At 37.3% G+C, this 18,172-nt stretch overlaps 1 protein-coding gene across 9 annotated transcripts in view; it reads right to left on the reverse strand.

The window, feature by feature from the left end:
* Positions 1-17,886, reverse strand: part of TMEM161B (transmembrane protein 161B) — a 40,590-nt gene extending 22,704 nt beyond the window's left edge. The window contains exons 1-4 of one of the 9 annotated variants that reach the window (XM_014892696.2): positions 17,811-17,886; positions 9,510-9,613; positions 4,913-4,993; positions 499-596 (exon numbers count right to left, since the gene is read on the reverse strand). In XM_014892696.2, the coding sequence (XP_014748182.1) occupies positions 499-596; positions 4,913-4,993; positions 9,510-9,613; positions 17,811-17,813 (286 nt within the window). In that variant the 5' untranslated portion in view covers positions 17,814-17,886. Of the gene's footprint in view, positions 1-498; positions 597-4,912; positions 5,009-9,509; positions 15,917-17,810 lie in introns of those variants that run through there. The other 8 variants (XM_014892695.2, XM_088157171.1, XM_088157170.1 and 5 more) reach the window with 8 other exon arrangements.
* Between the last annotated feature and the right edge of the window lie 286 nt (positions 17,887-18,172).

The following is an 18,172-nucleotide window of genomic DNA, read 5'->3' on the forward strand; positions in this document are numbered from 1 at the left end:
TTCTAGAACATTTAATGCTGCATACTTCTGTATTGTCACTTGCTGTTTTTAAGCATTTTATCTGAAGGTTTGAAATGTTTGAAAGGGCTTAGGTTCCAATGCTACAGCACATTTCCTATTTTAGATGAGCAGAAAGTATATGACTTGAGATCTGCCAATCGTTATTTTCTTGTACGAAGCTAAAAACTCTATTTTGAATAGACTATGATGTGATTCTTTCAATGTTGTCTCATATTGCTATTGACATCTGATGCAACAGTCGTGCTTTATGCTGGATTTCATCAACTCATCCCTTTCCACAACACTGCTTTTAAACGTAACTCATGGAACGTGAAAGGAGACCTAGTCCTACTACCTGCTTTCTCATTTATGACCAGTTTTGCTTCTATTCATTCACAGTCTACAAAAGAGATATTTCAGCATTAATTATGAATAAACACTTGATAGAAAGAATTAGGATATATTAGAAATTATATATTACTGTTTGTGTACTCTTACCAATAGTGTCCCTTTCTGTTACAAATTTTGTTTCCAGATGAAGATCAATATCTTTTGGAATGGTTAAGGGCTTGTTTTCAATATGACCATTATATTTTCTGTAAAATAAATAAATAGATAGTATAAGCATGAGTATGACAAAATAGATTTTCTCAATGACATTTCAAATTGTAGATTTTTTTCCCAAATACAAATGTTTTTATGTCTCTAACTAAAAGTAGTACTTTAAGTTCAAATCTTGGAAAACAACCAGGTATGTCAATGGCTCCCAGCTATCACTTGACAGACTCTGACATACTGCTGTGGTATGGATTTAAATTGCTTCCAGATGCTTCAATCTGAGCATGTATTGGGTCAAGATAGAGGGGACAGTATTTTAGCCCATTGATTTTCTCCATTCAGAGCTACAGGGTGTTCCCAAGATAAAAGAAAGAAAAAAAACCCTTGCATTAGTCCTTATTGTCACAACAAGCAGGTACATCACGTGAGCTGAACTGACCTAGATCTCTGAAAGGTCCAACCTACTAGCCATCAAGTGAAGGTATTTAGAACAAAAGATGCTTTACATCTGGAGCTCTCAAACTATACCAATATCATGACCTTTGATTCCCTGAAATTAAGTCACACTAGTAGACATCAAATTAAAAAACCTAGCACACTCCAAAAACAAAGTTAAAGAATTTTGTCTGGTAGATCAGCATTACTAACTAATGTAAAACTTCCCTCTCCCACTATTAAAAAAAAATAAAAATCGTTAAAGGAGATCAGAAGATGTTTTGTTAGATTAAAAAAATGAAATCTAAAACTTAAAACCTCTAAAAGGCTAGAAGGAAACAATAAACTGCCACATTTTAGAACATCACCTCTGAAATTAGAAAAGGAGGCATGGATTTTCCATATAAAAACAAATTATTGGGATATAAGCATTAAAAAGAAATCAAATCAATTGTGAACTTAGTTTTCAGGAATGCTTTCATCTCAGCTCATATATGAGAGGAAAACACAAGCAGAAAGCATTAATAAAATTTTTCAGGTTCTATTAATGCTTAGTATAACCTGAGACACAAAAATTCTAATGGACAAATTGTAGATAGGAATCTAAAGCATTACTCAAAATATTAAGTTGTGCAAATCTACACAAGAAGTCCCAAACACTGCCCAAGGACTAGACTACCAGCAAGCTCCTGTGCACTTCCCTGCTCCCACCTGTACTGATTATTTTCCTACTGCCTGCATACAGCAGTACTATCACCTTGAGTGAGATGAACATCTTTACCACTGAAGCCATTTCAGATCAACAAAACAAAATTTGGTGTTCCTATTGCGGGGGACCCACAGTACAAGAAGCATAGACAAAACTCAGGACCACTGAATGATTTAGTTCAAAGTCACAGTAGCTACGGATCTTTTCATTAGCCTAACAATTTCATATAATACAAACTATTCTGAAGCAGAAAACCTGCCTAATATTCCTGTGCTCCTAAAGCCTACAGCATAACCTACCGAAGTGTAATATGCACTGAATAAAATTAGCTAAAATTTCACACTACAGCTGTTTCTAAGGCAAATTTTCAAGTAAGCTCCTTGCATCTCCTTTAATAATTTCCCTTTAAATTAGTTCAGACTAAGAGTGTATTTAAGAAACAGGTATTACACTTTGCAAGACTATGGGCTGGACAAAGTAAATTCTTTACCTTGGAAAGTATTCTTTATCATGGGGAGTATCAAACAGATGCATCCTTATTTCTGAACACTATCTATATCACATCTCCTTTTGAAATGACTTAAAAGATGTATATTTCATTTTGTGCAACCTTAATCAGTAAATCCAAACCAACTTAAGAGGAACAATTCCCACTTAACTATGGTTCTTCCTGAACAAGAGTCACTTCTTTCAGAACACGGAGGTATGTTTATTCATTAAAAAATGATTTATTATTCATTCAGCTGATAAACAAGCAAAGCATACATCATTTAAGTGTCTACATTACTGCTTTAGTTTCTCTAAAGTTTTATATTGTCCTATGATTAACATTCACCCTGGTACAACCATCTACTACTATTATTGCAAAAGATTAGCAAGGCTGAGGAAAGGCAATAAGAGCAAAGTACAATTACTTGGCAGTGCAATTGTGTTTTTCAGTTTAAGGCTTGTACAGGTGGACTTTAAGTAATTATAAGTGTATTTCACATATGAATAAGTATCATTGGTTAATTGGAAAATTTGGATAATTATAAATTATGATCTTATTCACAATTATTTTGCCTCATTTTTGTCACCGAGAACTGCATAGATAAAAAGAGATTCCTGATTTTAAGGAATGTTGCAAAAAAAACCAAAACACCAGAACAAAAAAAACCCCAAAAAACCAAAACCAAAACAAACTACTACTTTACAAGGAACAGCTTAATCCAGAGAATGGCAGTGAATGATGCTGCATCTAGTTAGTAGCTGGTCACTAACACTGTTCCACAAGGCTCAGTATTGGGCCCCATCCTGTTCAAGATCTTTATAGATCATCTGGACAAGGGGATGGAGGGCAATCTCAGTAAATTTCCAAACACTAAGTTGGATGGGAGTGTTGATCTCCTGAAGGGTAGGAAGGCTCTGCAGACGGATCAGGACAGGCACCATTGATGGGCTGACACCAATGGCATGAGGGTTCCACAAGACCAAGTGCTGGGTCCTATACTTGAGTCACAACAATCCCATGCAGTGCTACAGGATGGGGCTGAGCCACTTGAAAACTGCCCAGTGGAAGAGGATCTGGGGCTGCTGGATAACAGTGGCTAAACATAAGCCAGCATGGGCCTAGGGGGCCAAGAAGACCAAGGACATCCTGGCTTGTGTCAGATATAGTATGGGAAGTAGGACCAGGGCAGTGACTGTACCCTGTACTCTGCACTGCTGAGGTGACACCTCAAATCCTGTGTTCAGTTTTGGGCCCCTCACAACCAGGAAGACATTGAGGTCCTTGAGCAAGTCCAGAGAAGGGCCAGGGAACTGCGGAAGGGTCTGGGGTACAAGTTTGATGAGGAAAAGCTGAAGGAGCTGAGGGAGCTCAGCCTGGAGAAGCTTCTTGTTCTCTACAACTGCCTGAGGCAAGGCTGCAGCCAAGTGGGGGGGACAGTCTCTTCTCAAGGTTAACTAGTGATGGGATAAGAGGACCTAGTTTCAAGCTGTGCTAGGGGAGGTTCAGGACAGACCTCAAAAGGAATTTTGTCATGGAATTGGAAAGGCCTTCCTGGGTAGTGTGTGGTGGAGCCATTATCCCTAGAGGTCTTCAAGAAATTACTGGATGTGGCCCTTAGGGCCATGTTCCAGTGGACATGGGATCAAAGGTTGGACTAGATGATCTCAGAGGTCTTTTGCAACCTAAATCAGGCAAATAAGATTGCTAACAATGCTGCTTAAGAGCTAGGAAATAGGAGGAAAAATTACATTACAATTAACAGATTATATTAGCAGTGCAGAAATGAATTCAAATCTTAAGATTTCATACTGGGATAGAAGAAACAGAGCTAGAGCAAACCTCCTGTGTTGCCAAAAAGAAAAGCAGAGTGGGTGTCTGGTTCTAAACAAAACCAATTTAGAAATATTTCATCAATATGGCCAGCTCTACCTCAAGATATCTCAGTTCTAACACAGCTGTACTTCTGGTATGGCTGTTCAGAACTTCATATCTGACTACCAAAAATCTACTTCCAGCTTAAGCTGATAAGACAGCTATGCCAACCTCTCAGTTGTCTTTAAGTAGATAGAACAAGCCCAGCTCCTTTAGGCCCCTGAGTAAGATAGACTTTGCTTCCTGAATGATCCTAGCAGCTCTGTTTACCTGTTCACACATAAAATTATTTTTTCTTGAACACAAGTGATCAGACCTACATACAGTAATCCAGATAAAGTTCTACGCTGGTGTCTTGTCCAACAGGATTAATATTTCCCTCTCTCTTCACTAGAAACATTTCACATGATACATCCTAGGAGGCCATTTACCTTTTCCACAGCTGTATTAAGAGTGGTATTAAGAGTCTATGTAGAACTAATATACTCAAATCTTTCTTCTCTTGCTTCAAGATGAAGAGCTACAATCGTAAGATTTGTTTCCTCAGTTTTTATCTAAATGCACACATTCACTAAAAAAACTTGCCATCAAATTAGCAATTCACAGACTATTTTGTGGATGGAAATTAACCAGTTCTGCACAATTTGGGAATGTCCAACTCTGTTAAACTGACAGAACACATTTTGGTAAAGAACTGTGACAGTTAACACAAGCAGGGCATTATATGCAACCAGAAGTTTTTATCTCATGCCAAGACAAAAGTAGGCTGGCAAAGTTATTAGATGAATCATATTGTGCTGAAAAAAAAACAAAAGGTGGGGGAAGACAAGCTTAAAACAAGTATTTACCTATCTTTTTTACTCTTCCCTCTTTGCTTCCCTGCAAGAATCCGCAGTTCTTCTTCAGTGGGATGTTGATACCACTGTAAGCTAAAGAAAAAAAATCTCAAGTAAAACAATACCATTATTTGTAATTTAGAGCATGGCTTTCAAAAAAACGTATCACAATAGATTTATATACTTACTAAGACACCTGTCATTTGTCACTCCTAAGCAAGGTACCTCTGTCTGGCAGTACCTACCCTGCCTGAACTGAACAACAACTAGAGCTCAGTTCTTGTCAGCAAATGAGGCATTTATACATAATTAGAAAGCTCTGCCACTTTGTCATTCACATGAAACCCCTTCAGTTCTCAAACACGAACTTTTAAAGATATCATCAAATACAGCAAACACAGTCATACAAGGTGGGAATGTTCACTAGAAATAATTATACCACTACAATTACTCATCAGAACCATATTCTAAATAACTTAATAAAGAATATTATATCCCCTCCAAATACAGCAATTTTCCAAAATCTGAACTAGCTATTATCTAATAATCATTGCCAGTATTTTTTCTTAAGCAGAGCAAATCATAACATCAATATGTCTTTCCTTAAATACCTCCTCAGTGATACCTTCAAATTCTACTAGAAAAAGTGCTATTAAAAAAACCCACTAATTTACTCATAGTTGACCCACAAGTTCTTCTTCTTTCACAGATCAAGGCACCATTCATTGGTCATTCATTTAAAAGGCAAGAAATTGCATGGAAATTCTGAAGAGGACAAACAGAGATGGTTAAGTGCCTAAGATGGTATATTTTACTTAAATCTCTATGAAAAAAAACCTTAGTAGCTGAAACAAAGCCTTTTCCACACCCAACAAGGCAAGGTTATTGTCCAGCTGCAGGAAAGATATCACTGTGATCTGTACTCTGAAATGCTGAGGCAAAGACCACATATTAACAAGAACAGACTTGAGAAATGTGTGTTGAAGTAGAAGGCCACTAACAGTCACCCATGCTGAGAGGCCAACAGAGACGATACAGGAATCAACAACCACCACCTCACAATAAGAAAACTTCACCAAGTAGGACCATTCAAATCCATGTTGGTCAATCAGAAATTATGTCAGATTCAATTCCAAAAAGTTAACAAAGGCAATTTTGGAAGGCATCAAAACTCAAACAATCTCAAGCCATTTGATTACACTTGATTCCCAGCTCTACTTTAGAAAGGCTTCTTCACCTTGGGAAGTCTTCAAGAGAAAAGAATGCTAGTACCAGCCAAGAGAACAAGAAACCATTGCACACTGCAAATTTTCATTGAAGGAATTCACTGCCAGTTCTAAAACTGAAAACAACAAATACTACAAATTTACCATGAACACAGTTTTGGATGGGAAAGAAGGAACTGAATTTTGTTTAAGTAAGAGTGAAAGTTACTTCATTTTTTTTTTATTATGCGTGGTCCAGTTGAGGAATCTGTGATTTGCAAACTTTTCTGCAAAAGAGACTTTAAGATGCAGTCATAAATAAACTGGAGAAACAAGCTTTTCATCCAAGAAGTCAAACTACTCTGGAGATGTTAACTTCTATCCTTCACACAATCCAAAGCAGCAGTGAAAAAACAGAGATATTATTATTCTGTTTTTTCATTTATCACATCACCCTGATCTGAACTTGGGATGCTAATGATGAAAACCACCTATGCAGTAAAGAAATTTTTCAAAATCTTTCCTGCACAGACAGAGAAATTGTACCTAATGCAGCAGAACAGAAAAAAATTCTTGTTCTGTCTAGCATGCTAACACAAATCAAACCACAAATTAGACCACAATTGTTCCCAATTGTACTACAAAACGACGTTGCAAGTGATACCTAAATTACAACTAATAGGATAAAGAGTTTTGCTATTTTTCAGTTGATAAACCCTACACACCTTGCATTTAATATCTCAAAACCAAGAGATTTGAGCAAACATTTTCATAAAGATAGAGCTAATAAAAAGTAGTTTATATCTATTTTAGTTTACATATGCTTAAAACTGAAATCCCACAATTGATTACCTAATGGCTTTGACATATCCAAGTCAGTCTGAATAGCAACAGACATGCAGACATGCCCTAGTTAATTTGAATAAATGTCATTAACGAATCCACAACAAAACATCCATTTTCTTCTGTCTTCTTGACGTGGCCTGAAAACATAGTAACTGAAATAGCTAAGCGACTTAAAAGCAATGTTTTGGTAGAGAATGTTTTATTACCTAAAAATAATGCAGGGCCTATGCAGATATTCAGGCTGCCAAATATTTCAATAGATCAACTTAGTTGCATTCAAGTTCTGAAAACAGCACTGACTGAAAAAGTTTGTATTTCTTAACAAATTTATGTAATTTGCTTCTCAAGAGTCAATGATAGCTATTTATTCCATTAACAAGACCTTAAGTCTGTCTATCCTAAGAATTCTTTTCGATTTTGAAAAGTCTTTGTTTCCTTTTAACGGACTTCTCATAAAAACATAGACATCTTTAAACAAACTGGTAACTTAATGTTTCTCTCTTGTCTGATAACATGTTTATCCTCCCTCCCATTTAGCAAGGGCATCTACAGACATTTCAGATCTGTCTTGCCTGCCAATCCTTCAGAAGCAAGACATTCAAACAAAGTCACTTAAAAACCACTACTGGATACCAAAGTTAGTAGTAGTCAGTTGTTAGTAGTAGTTAGTAGTTGAAGTCTAGTAAAAGGTAAGGAGGAGCAAGTGGCAATTTTTTCTTGGACAGTTGAACTGCTTTAGGAGTGTGCCTGTACCTGCACACTTATGTGTATAAAACCCTCAACCACCCCACCCACACAGATCTGTCAAATACCACTGGCAAAAAGACAGCACTAAGGAGAAATGAGCGAAAGAGAAAAGACAGCCTATCAGGTTAACTAAGAAAATAACTGCTTTTCTTTCTGCCATTAAAATTCAGGTTCTTGTTGCAGTGAATCTTCTAACTTATTTTTATTTCTAGAACACATGATTATTTCTTACTCCTTATGCAATTCCTGTATTCAGGGAATTATTCAGAGTTACAGAGTTCTGCGTTTCAGAGCCTGAAATTACAATACACTAAAATAGTTATGAGATAAATAAAAGAAAACTGAAAAATAACGAGTTTTTCAAGGCTACTAACATAGAAGGCAGTAAGACTCCCACTGACTTCAGTAAGAGCAGAATTACCTAAACACAAGTGCTGAAATCCTGCTTGAGGTATTTATCAATCTGCAGATGTGCAAAGATAAACAGAGAAGTTGATTTGAAAAAGATTTGAACAGCAAACTTCTCCCTATCACTGGTACAAGGCATGCCTTAAAACAAGGATACAGTGACTGAAAACTTCACAAGAATGAAGAACGTGGGCATAATACTGACAAATTATTTTACAAGAGCAATTAGATATTTCAATTTTGAAACAGAAGTTTAAAGCAATCTTAGACTTAAAAGGTACAATATGTCATTTGGATGATTGCTGATTAAATACTTCTGTGGTGACAACCTTAAAAATAAATGGTAGGCATGGTAGGCAGGTAGGTTTCACATTCATTAGTGCCATCTTCTTTTTAGAGCACAAGAAAGGTGATCAGCACCCTGCCAATATGGTTAACATATAGAGTGAAACGTCACACAACAATTAAGAGTATGATTCCTATTTGTGTTATCCACATGACGATTACTGTTTTCTGTTATACCTAGCACACATCTAAACAACATTTACACTCACTTCACATTAGCAACCGGACGGGTGATGAAATCTGGAATATTAAAAAGGAATAAGTTGATAATTATGAGATGCAGTGAAAAAAAAGTCAATGGAAAGACTTGTTAATATTCCTATGGAGCAATTTATTGTTCAGGATACTCCTTCAGAAAGCAAGCAGTCAGGATTTGATAGTCTCAAAATTTTTACAGTTACAAAAGACAACACATTACCTGCTAATCATACAAAGTGTTCTTCTTACCAAATGAAAAAACACAGTTATCTATGATTCCTTTTAATATTTAACATACTGATTTATATTCAAAACAGCTGCTGCTTTTCATTGTTATTATGGATACGGACATACAGGGAATGCACCCCTTGCAACTCATTATGTCTGTTTGATCAATTGTTACAAGGAAGTAGTGTACTGAAATTTATACCAATCCTGTCGTTTGACCTATTGAAAAGGAATAGAATTTTTTATATCTAAGTACTCTTCATATGCAAGGCTAATCATGAGGAAGATTATCAACAACACAGAGACAGCGCAGAGGAAAACAAAATCCTCTTATTCTTCAGGATCTTGCATTCAATTTAGCTTTTTAATATTAAAGGATGCACTTTGTACCTTTAATATAAGAGCTGAACAACAATTTATGATACCATTAATAGCAACAAATAAGTATGTTCTTTTACAGCAACACTGTCTTTTTGCCTTGAGCCCACAAATTAGGTGTAACTCTGCTATGTTAATAAATTTAATAAAAGTCAATTACTTTAAAAAAAAAAAACAAACTCAAACAAAATCAGTATGTTTTACTGTTACTACTCTGATGCATAATTGCAGTACCATATTCATACTTGTCTTACCTGCCACTACAGAGAAGCCAACGAGCAAGAGAATAGTGAGGTATGATCTTCTGTATGACACTAGCCATTACCATGGTAACCACCAACTGTACACCTATCACACCCTGTAGAGAAGTAAGTTAATAATAAGTCAGTCAGTATGTGTTTTAGAAAAGTGGTGAAATATCTTTAAAAAAAAATAATCTAATACCACTCTGTACAATAGGCACAATACACTGGGGAGGAATCGGGGGAGGGAGAGGGCAGAATACTGTAATAGTTTAAAAGAAAAGTTCTCTGAAACCTGCTACAATCACTTACAAACGTCATCAAAGGGAAAAGGCATTCCCAGGTCACCACAGCTAATTTCCCTGCAGAGGTCTAAGATTCTCCCCCTCATATTGCTGGCCTCATTATCTATGTACCACATTTCCTCTTTGTTTACCTACATGTGTGGCCTTCTATCTTCTCTGATTAGTCGTTTTCAAGGACTCCTCTCCACATCATCCTCATCCTCAGTTTACCAGCTCAGTCCACCAGTTTTTCCTCTTGATTTGAGGGTCATCACCTCTTTCCTAAGTCCTAGTCTAAATACCAGTTTAGTCAGACTACTGGCAAAGATCCTCTTGTTCCACTTGGTCAGGTGGATACTGTGCCGTCTTAGCAGTCCCTGCAGCTCAAGAGAGAGTCCCATGGTCATACAAGCCAAGTCCCTGCTATAAACACCTGCTACGCAATGAGCTGTTAACCTACAACTCTTCATCAACCTTCCCCTTCCCTACCAACAGTATAATCTTTCATCCTAAATAATGAACTAAGGAAAAGCGCATGCATTTCAATGCTTTATCCTTTAGTAAAACACAGATTATGCCAATACTGCTTTTACTAATAAACACAGGTAGATGAAAAGTTTTTGGACACACATTATTATCTATAATTCAACATGATTGAGGGAGACTGAGACAGCACAAATTACTGTTTAAGTATTTACAAAGACTTTCAATATGTTACCACGGCTCATTAAAAAGTACCAGTTATCACTTAGGAGTAGGTGCTACTTTTTTATACTTTGAAATAACACCTTTGGAGGGGGTCTGATACCATCAAGCTTCTTCCCTGTTCAAAAGTCTCTCTGCCAAGGAGGGACACCTTGGAATTTCTACTGCATCTACACTTTGGCGCCATCAACTCCCTGAGATACACAAAAGTGAGGTTTCACTTTTTGAGGTATGTTCTATTTTACTGATATCAGGATCAAGAGCTGTATGTATTTGAACACCCAACCTTTATAAAGGATTATGCATAATTCTGTGCAGATTACTCAAACCAATTCCATCAGCCCCCTAGCTAAAGGAAGTGTACTTCTAATGAAAGAAAGTCTTACCATTTGCATGCATAATATAGATGCTATACTTACATTACTAAATTGCTAAGGAAGTATATACTCTTTGGGTACAAAATAAACCATTTTAAAATCAAATGTTTGTTCTGACCATCTCGCACTAAGCCCTAACCACTTCCAACGAATGTAAGAGAGAAATCACTGTACCTTCATCTAGCCTCTCTACTAAGCCAATATTCTCAGAATTCACTCTCTCAGGTGAACTTACACTAAAATTTCTCTAGAGTAATGTCCCTATTAGAAGCACAGCCTAATCAGGTGCCAGTATGTCTCTTCATTTGCTCTTCCTATCTGCAAGGGAAAGAAATTTCCCTTACGGGAAATAAGAAAGGGAAATAAGAAAGGGAAATAAGAAAGGGAAATAAGAAAGGGAAATAAGAAAGGGAAATAAGAAAGGGAAATAAGAAAGGGAAATAAGAAAGGGAAATAAGAAAGGGAAATAAGAAAGGGAAATAAGAAAGGGAAATAAGAAAGGGAAATAAGAAAGGGAAATAAGAAAGGGAAAATGACAAGAGAAGGTAAAAAGATGCAAATTGAAGAAGTTATTTTTATATAGGGCACCAGGTCCACTAGCTGAGCTAAAATACTTAAAATTCAAGAGACTACTTAAAAGTTCACCAACAGAAACTCATTTCCTTAAACAAGCAAAGCCTACACATTGTAACAGAACCCATTAGGAACAATTTCTGTTAGCTACTGAATGTCTTTCTGCACCCTATCTACACCTTTCCAGCAGAAATTTATAGTGCTCATTCCCATAAAGTTACTGCTGCATTTGATAAAACAGAAATACCTACAAACCTTTCAGTGTACAAATTAAAATAATCTGGCAAGTTTTAAGCCACTTGGAAAAAAACCAAAACAACCAAACCTGAAACCCCAATGGATTCTCTGAACTTGATTTTGACTCTGTGGAGAAAGTATCCTAATATCCTTCTGGTATTTTTCTACACTTTAAGCAATTACAAAAGTGTATGTATACACACACATATGTGCCATATATGGGTATTTTTCTCGATTCCTGAAGGTTAGTAATCAAACACAAGCAATATGCTAACAGAGAAAAGCTGCTACAAGAAATTTTTTTTAAAATCCACTGCATTCATCTTCCTGCAACCAGCCAAGAACACTAGTCACAGGAACACAGCAGATGATACAGTGAGTCAAAATAAATGCTAGGTGCACAGCACAACTTTTTGTCAACTCTACATTTTTGCCTGGATGTGTTTACACTCTATTTATATATTTATTCACGCACTCCAGAAAAATCTACAACATCCCAAACTACCCCATATTACAACACTAGAACACATTTTCCCTCCATCCCCAAATACAGGGCTTAATTCAGGCTCTGTCTAGATCCAGTCTCCCCCATACTTCTGAGTATTTACACTTTACACTAATATCAGTTTGAATTCAAAACCACTCATTTCAGAAACAAAAATGAAGATTAGGTGTTGGTTTCCTCCAACATCCTACATCCTCTACTTGCACATTTTAAATTAGAGGACACAGTGTTTAGATTTTAGTCAGAAATCTACAACTTTCAAAATCAAGAGTATGAGAAATAGAGTGGTGTGCGTTTGAGGGAGAAGATGCTCAATGGCAAAGCTGACACCACAGGGGGTTTTGAGGATCTCCCGTAAACAAACTCTGCAATCCACCACTCAATCTGTGTTGAAGTAATTAGCACACAATTAGTGATCAGGTTGATTCAAAATTAAGAGAAGCACTACTCACCTGTTAAGAGATGAGGAACTGCTGCACCGGTTCAATAAAGTGTCTGCAGTTATACAATAGTTTGTGGATTGAAACCATTTCATAAGGCCTTCAACACTGATTCCACATACATCCATGTCCCTATCATGCTTCAGCTTTGCAGCTTGAAACTTGAAATCCAAGCTAAAGACACTAGAGAGAGATCTGTATTCTGCTGATCAAAGATATTTCTGTCAAACTCTCTAATGCTGGGAAGCATGAGGACCAAAGCTGACTATGTAAGTCAGTTTTTCAGCAAAACACAGGCTGGAAAGCAACCTCCTTGTCAAAAATGAGACTGAAATGGTACAGCCATGCAGCAACAACACGGTCTAATAAACTGCAGTCTGGCTGTATTTCTGCCACAGAGGAAGATCTCTGATGAGAGGTTTCTCAGAAGTCTTGAGCACTGTGTTCACTTCCAGATCCTCCAGCAACCATGGCATTCTTACCTTTGTTTGAGTAACATAGCAAATTTTACATAGAAGCTTAAAGTAAAGCAAAGCAGAGAACACGTTAAGTGGTCCGTAAGAATAGTTTTAGCAGTTAGATTAAAGTGAAGATTGACAGATTTCTTAAAATTGGTAGGAAAAAAAATGGCATGCTGAAAAGGCAAAAGCGTAAGGTTTAATAAAGTATAACAAGGACTTTGGTTTTCACACTCTATTATACTACATACCTGGAGACAGTGTTGCTGATTAGTAGAAGGACAAAAACTAAGAAAAAGCAATTAAGATAAAGTTACAATACTCTTATCTACACAGTAAGTGTACTTATAAAACACCAACAGCTATCTCAGAGTAACAAAAATAACTCCAACAAAATTTTAAAAGTACTTCTACCTAAAGAACATTTTTCTTTTCATCATTCAATGATTGATAGAACATGAAGTACAAAGATAGACAAGGCTGATTGTATTATGCAAAGACACCACTCCAGTCTCTTTATTCTGACCTTGCCCAAGGTTATTCTTCCTTACCTGTAGTAAAATGGCAGGGGTTTCCATCTTTTCTCCCCTTTACCACCTATATACATATTACAAGTAATTCAAATACCCAGCTTTACAGAGGACTTTGAAACTACTTGCTCTCTGACAGTAACCATTACAATATAAGGGCCTTGAGCTGAAGGGAACTGCTGTATGCACCAGGACTGCAGTAGGGATACAACTGCATGACTGAGAAACAACTGGCAGAATCTCATTCACCATTTCACCTTCAGAAATTTAATGCCCACTGCTTACTTTCTGAGGTGGCAAGTCTTGTAAAAACAGGATTTTAACACAACTGTACTTGAGTATTCGATAGATGTTAATATAGGGCATAATATCTTTCAATGGCAGCACATAAACATACTAACACAACTGTGATTTTTCAAGTAAGAAATTGAAAAGGTATTGTAACAGTAGTGACCACCAAGATTTGTAAGAGAATGTAACAAATACTCCTATCTCCAGCAATTTTAAAAGTGCAATGGTATCTGTGAAGTCTAGAAGATAAATTAGTACAACCACTTTTAAATGCCATTTAATAGCTGACATGTTACTGCTTTTGCTGTAAATGAGACTTTTCCCCATATAAATTTTTCTTTGTATGCAAATTTTTCTCTGTATGTTTATCTACATGCTAAAGCTCCAGCTTGCAAAAGCAAGATCGTGTTCTCCTGAAACTTTAATGCAATTCAAAATTGTTTCCTAAACAGTAGGAAATATTATATAGGATGGCCAAAGAAAAATGAGCTTGTTGTGCAGCATCTTAAAGTAAATGCTTCCTGTGAAAAGGATTACTTTCATAGAATATCTATAATCGTTATGATAATCAGCAATCTCTGACAGTTCAAATCCTATGATTTGTAAAAAGTCAGACATTCATACAGTTAATTTTGGAAAAGAAATCTGTGCCAAGAGAACTCTTAAAAAACCTCAGATTTTTACTTTTTTTTCTATTCTCATGACCAAGGCTTCCCTGAATTAGAAAATCATGCACCTACCATTGTTTACAACAAAAGATGTATAAAGCGGCATGAAGAATATACAAGGTGTTCAATACAACCACCCAACTGCTCACCCTCATAGTGTCTTTCACAGCCAAAGGTCACTTCTCTCTTGACCAGTGTCTTTCCAGAGTCAAAGAAGAGCCATAAACTGCTGCATGGAATGTGCATGACTCCCTTTGAAACAAGGCAATTTGTTTGAAACCAAAATTATGCTTTAGTCAGTGAACAGCATTTTACCTGACAGTCTTGCTTCATTTACCACTGTGGCTCTCTAAGCACCAAGATTACAGAACTAGTGGTCATTAGGCAAATCAAGTTATTGCTACAGAAATATCATTTCCAGAACAAGGGCATTTATAAAAATGCAATTTTATCGTTATTACTGAAGAGGCAATACAGAATACCTGTTGCAGTGAACACAAATATATACAGAATATATTTTAAAATTATAAATAAAACTAGTTCAGAGAAATTACTACATAGGGAATAAAAGGTTATATTCCATTATTTTCCAAGATTCTCAAAACTTAGTTTGCCCAGTATTCCACAAATAAGACAAGTAGGAACCACAGAAGTTTCCACTCTCTAGAAGACTTGTTTTTTAAAGAACAGGCTCTGCCATTACAGGAGTCATTCCAAACATAAAAAGTGAAAAGGTTTTAATGCCTCTGCTGAACAGTCTAAAACACTATGGTCTTACCAAGTATTAAGACACTTGTGCAGAACTTAAAGTCATGGCCTAACTAGCACTGCAGCTGCACCAATGTGTCCTGACAGTCCCAGCCTGGCAGGTGTTGACATTTATAACTTGATTTCTAAGCCTCTTGGTACAAAAGAAACTGATGAACGTTTCATTCTCCTGTTGCTTCAGAACTGGAAAATACTGGTTCCGAACAGCATAGAAGCAGACTACCATCTTTTGCCTTTGCTTATGTCATGGAATAACATACAAAGATTATTTGCCCACACTGCCAGCACCCAGCAAAGAAAACTGGACCTGATCTTTCAACCCCATTAGGTAACACAAGCAAGCACTCAATTAATTTATATAACGACCTACACTGAAAGGAAAAACTATTTTGCTTGTAATTTTCCAAATGTAGCTTCCAATACTAGATCACAGCAGTCATGGACTCTTACAAATGAGAGGAGCATCTGAAGGCCTTTTGAATAAATATTCTAACCCCTGTGGAAAAGAAGAAGAAAAAAAGTAAAAAAGAAAAAAAGCAAAAAAAAAGGAAAAAATTAAAAAAGGAAAAAAGCCAAAAAAAGGAAAAAAGCCCAAAAAAAGGAAAAAAGCCAAAAAAAAAAAAGAAAAAAAAGAAAAAAATTAAAAAGAAAAAATTAAAAAAAGAAAGAAAGAAAGAAAGAAAGAAAGAAAGAAAGAAAGAAAGAAAGAAAGAAAAGAGAAAAGAAAGAAAGAAAGAAGAAAAGAGAAAGAAAAGAGAAAGAAAAGAGAAAGAAAAGAGAAAGAAAAGAGAAAGAAAAGAGAAAGAAAAGAGAAAGAAAAGAGAAAGAAAAGAGAAAGAAAAGAGAAAGAAAAGAGAAAGAAAAGAGAAAGAAAAGAGAAAGAAAAGAGAAAGAAAAGAGAAAGAAAAGAGAAAGAAAAGAGAAAGAAAAGAGAAAGAAAAGAGAAAGAAAAGAGAAAGAAAAGAGAAAGAAAAGAGAAAGAAAAGAGAAAGAAGAAAGAAAAAAGACAAAAAATATACTTCATGAGAAAAAAAACACAATTCCTTTCATAAGCCAGAATTTACACCATAAAACGTACTTTAATGGAATAACGATTTAACTTTTAAGTAAGAGACTAGTTAAAGGCAGATTTTATAAAAAATATACTTGTAAAGTGCATTTCTTAAGACTTACATCAATGAATGAACACTGGTGCCAGTTAAAATGACATGGACACTTGCATTCATATAGTCATATGGAAGAGAAATATATTAACGGCACATACAAAATATGTTTTTATACCTGCAGACCCTGTTCCTCGTATTTCAAATATTAATATACTAGGCCTATCAACTCCAGTGTTTTAAATGACAACTAAGACCCCAATACAAAATTCAGCGTACCTCTATAGAGATGTATCTATATATAATTTTATGTTCTTTAAATATTTAGTCTGCTCTATTGAAGCAACATATATCCAATAAGGTTACATCGTTATTAAGAATTACACCTAACTTTGCTCTTTTCCTACTATCTTACAAAGTGATTTATCGTGCACTACATTTAGCCCAATAAATTGTAGCTGCGCTGAAATACTTGCTGTGAAAAACAATTTGAGATGGGACTTTTTTTCGTACGATCCCCTCCAGCCCCAAATGCCCTATGATTCTACGACACTCACGTGCTGCCACATGCACACATGGCAGCTGTGACATGACTCAGAGCACCAAGCCTGAACTTGTGGCAACAAACAACAAAGTGTCTAGCAAAGATTTCTGGATATATCCGAGATCACATACACGCTCCATTTACAGGAGATTTAAGGAGATCCAACAAGACAGTTATACTCATAGAATCTATGTTGGAAAAGAAGATCAAGTGTCAACCAAGCACTGCCACTGTAATCCCTGAATCATTAAAACACATCACTAAGCACCAGGTCCAAACGTTTCTAAAACATTTCCAGGGATCGTGACTCCACCACCTCGGTGGGCAAGTTATTCCAATGCCTGACCACCCGAACGGTGAACTTCCTTTTTTCTAGTATCTAATTTTTATTTCCAATGTCTTAGCTTGAGGCCATTTCTCAGCATTTCACTGCAGGCACGGTAGAAGAGACCAGTCCCCACCCCACTACAACCTCCAGTCAGGTAGTTATAGAAAGGGACAAGAATCCTATGCATTTATATAGAGACCTAGAGATCCTAACCACGTTACAGAGCACTAAGTGCAGTAGCTCACTACTTCCCAGTAGAAAAGTAGCAGAGGGAAACAACCATTGGGCAACGGAACCATGTCGGTGTAAAACAGCGGAAGGCAGCAGACTCCGCAGTGTTCCGTTCACAAGCACCGATCACAGAGCTCGATAGTGTCACTCCGCTGCCTCCCTGCCCCCGACGCGCCCAAACCCACGAGCTGTCTCCACAGCCAGGGACTGGGACCCGCAGCAGCTCAGTCCCGAGCCAAGGAAGACGAGCGGACCCGACCACCCCGCTCACCATGGTGCCCACGCCAGCCCTGTCAGCCGCCGCTGCCGCTCGGCTCGGCCCCACTCCCGGCACATAAATCCGCCCGCCCACCCGCCGCTCCTGCCCAGCGCACGCCGAGGTCACGCCGGGATCCCGCCGCGAACAAGGCCCGCCTGAGCTGTCCTACCAGCTGCCTGCGCAAGAAGGGCCCCAGAGCGCTGAGACCGCGCCGCGAAGGACAGCTCCGGCCTCACCGCTCCACGCCCGCTATCTGGCGACAAACGAAGAAGGTAGAGGCTCCTGCCGCGACACACGGCCGGAGGGCCCCTTGGTGACAGCCCTGTCAGGCGCCGCGGGGCCTGCCTATCCTGGGCAGGGCACCGCCGCGACGC

Source organism: Sturnus vulgaris, chromosome Z (genome assembly GCF_052056855.1).
Source record: "Sturnus vulgaris isolate bStuVul1 chromosome Z, bStuVul1.hap1, whole genome shotgun sequence".
Classification (NCBI taxonomy): Eukaryota; Metazoa; Chordata; class Aves; order Passeriformes; family Sturnidae; genus Sturnus; species Sturnus vulgaris.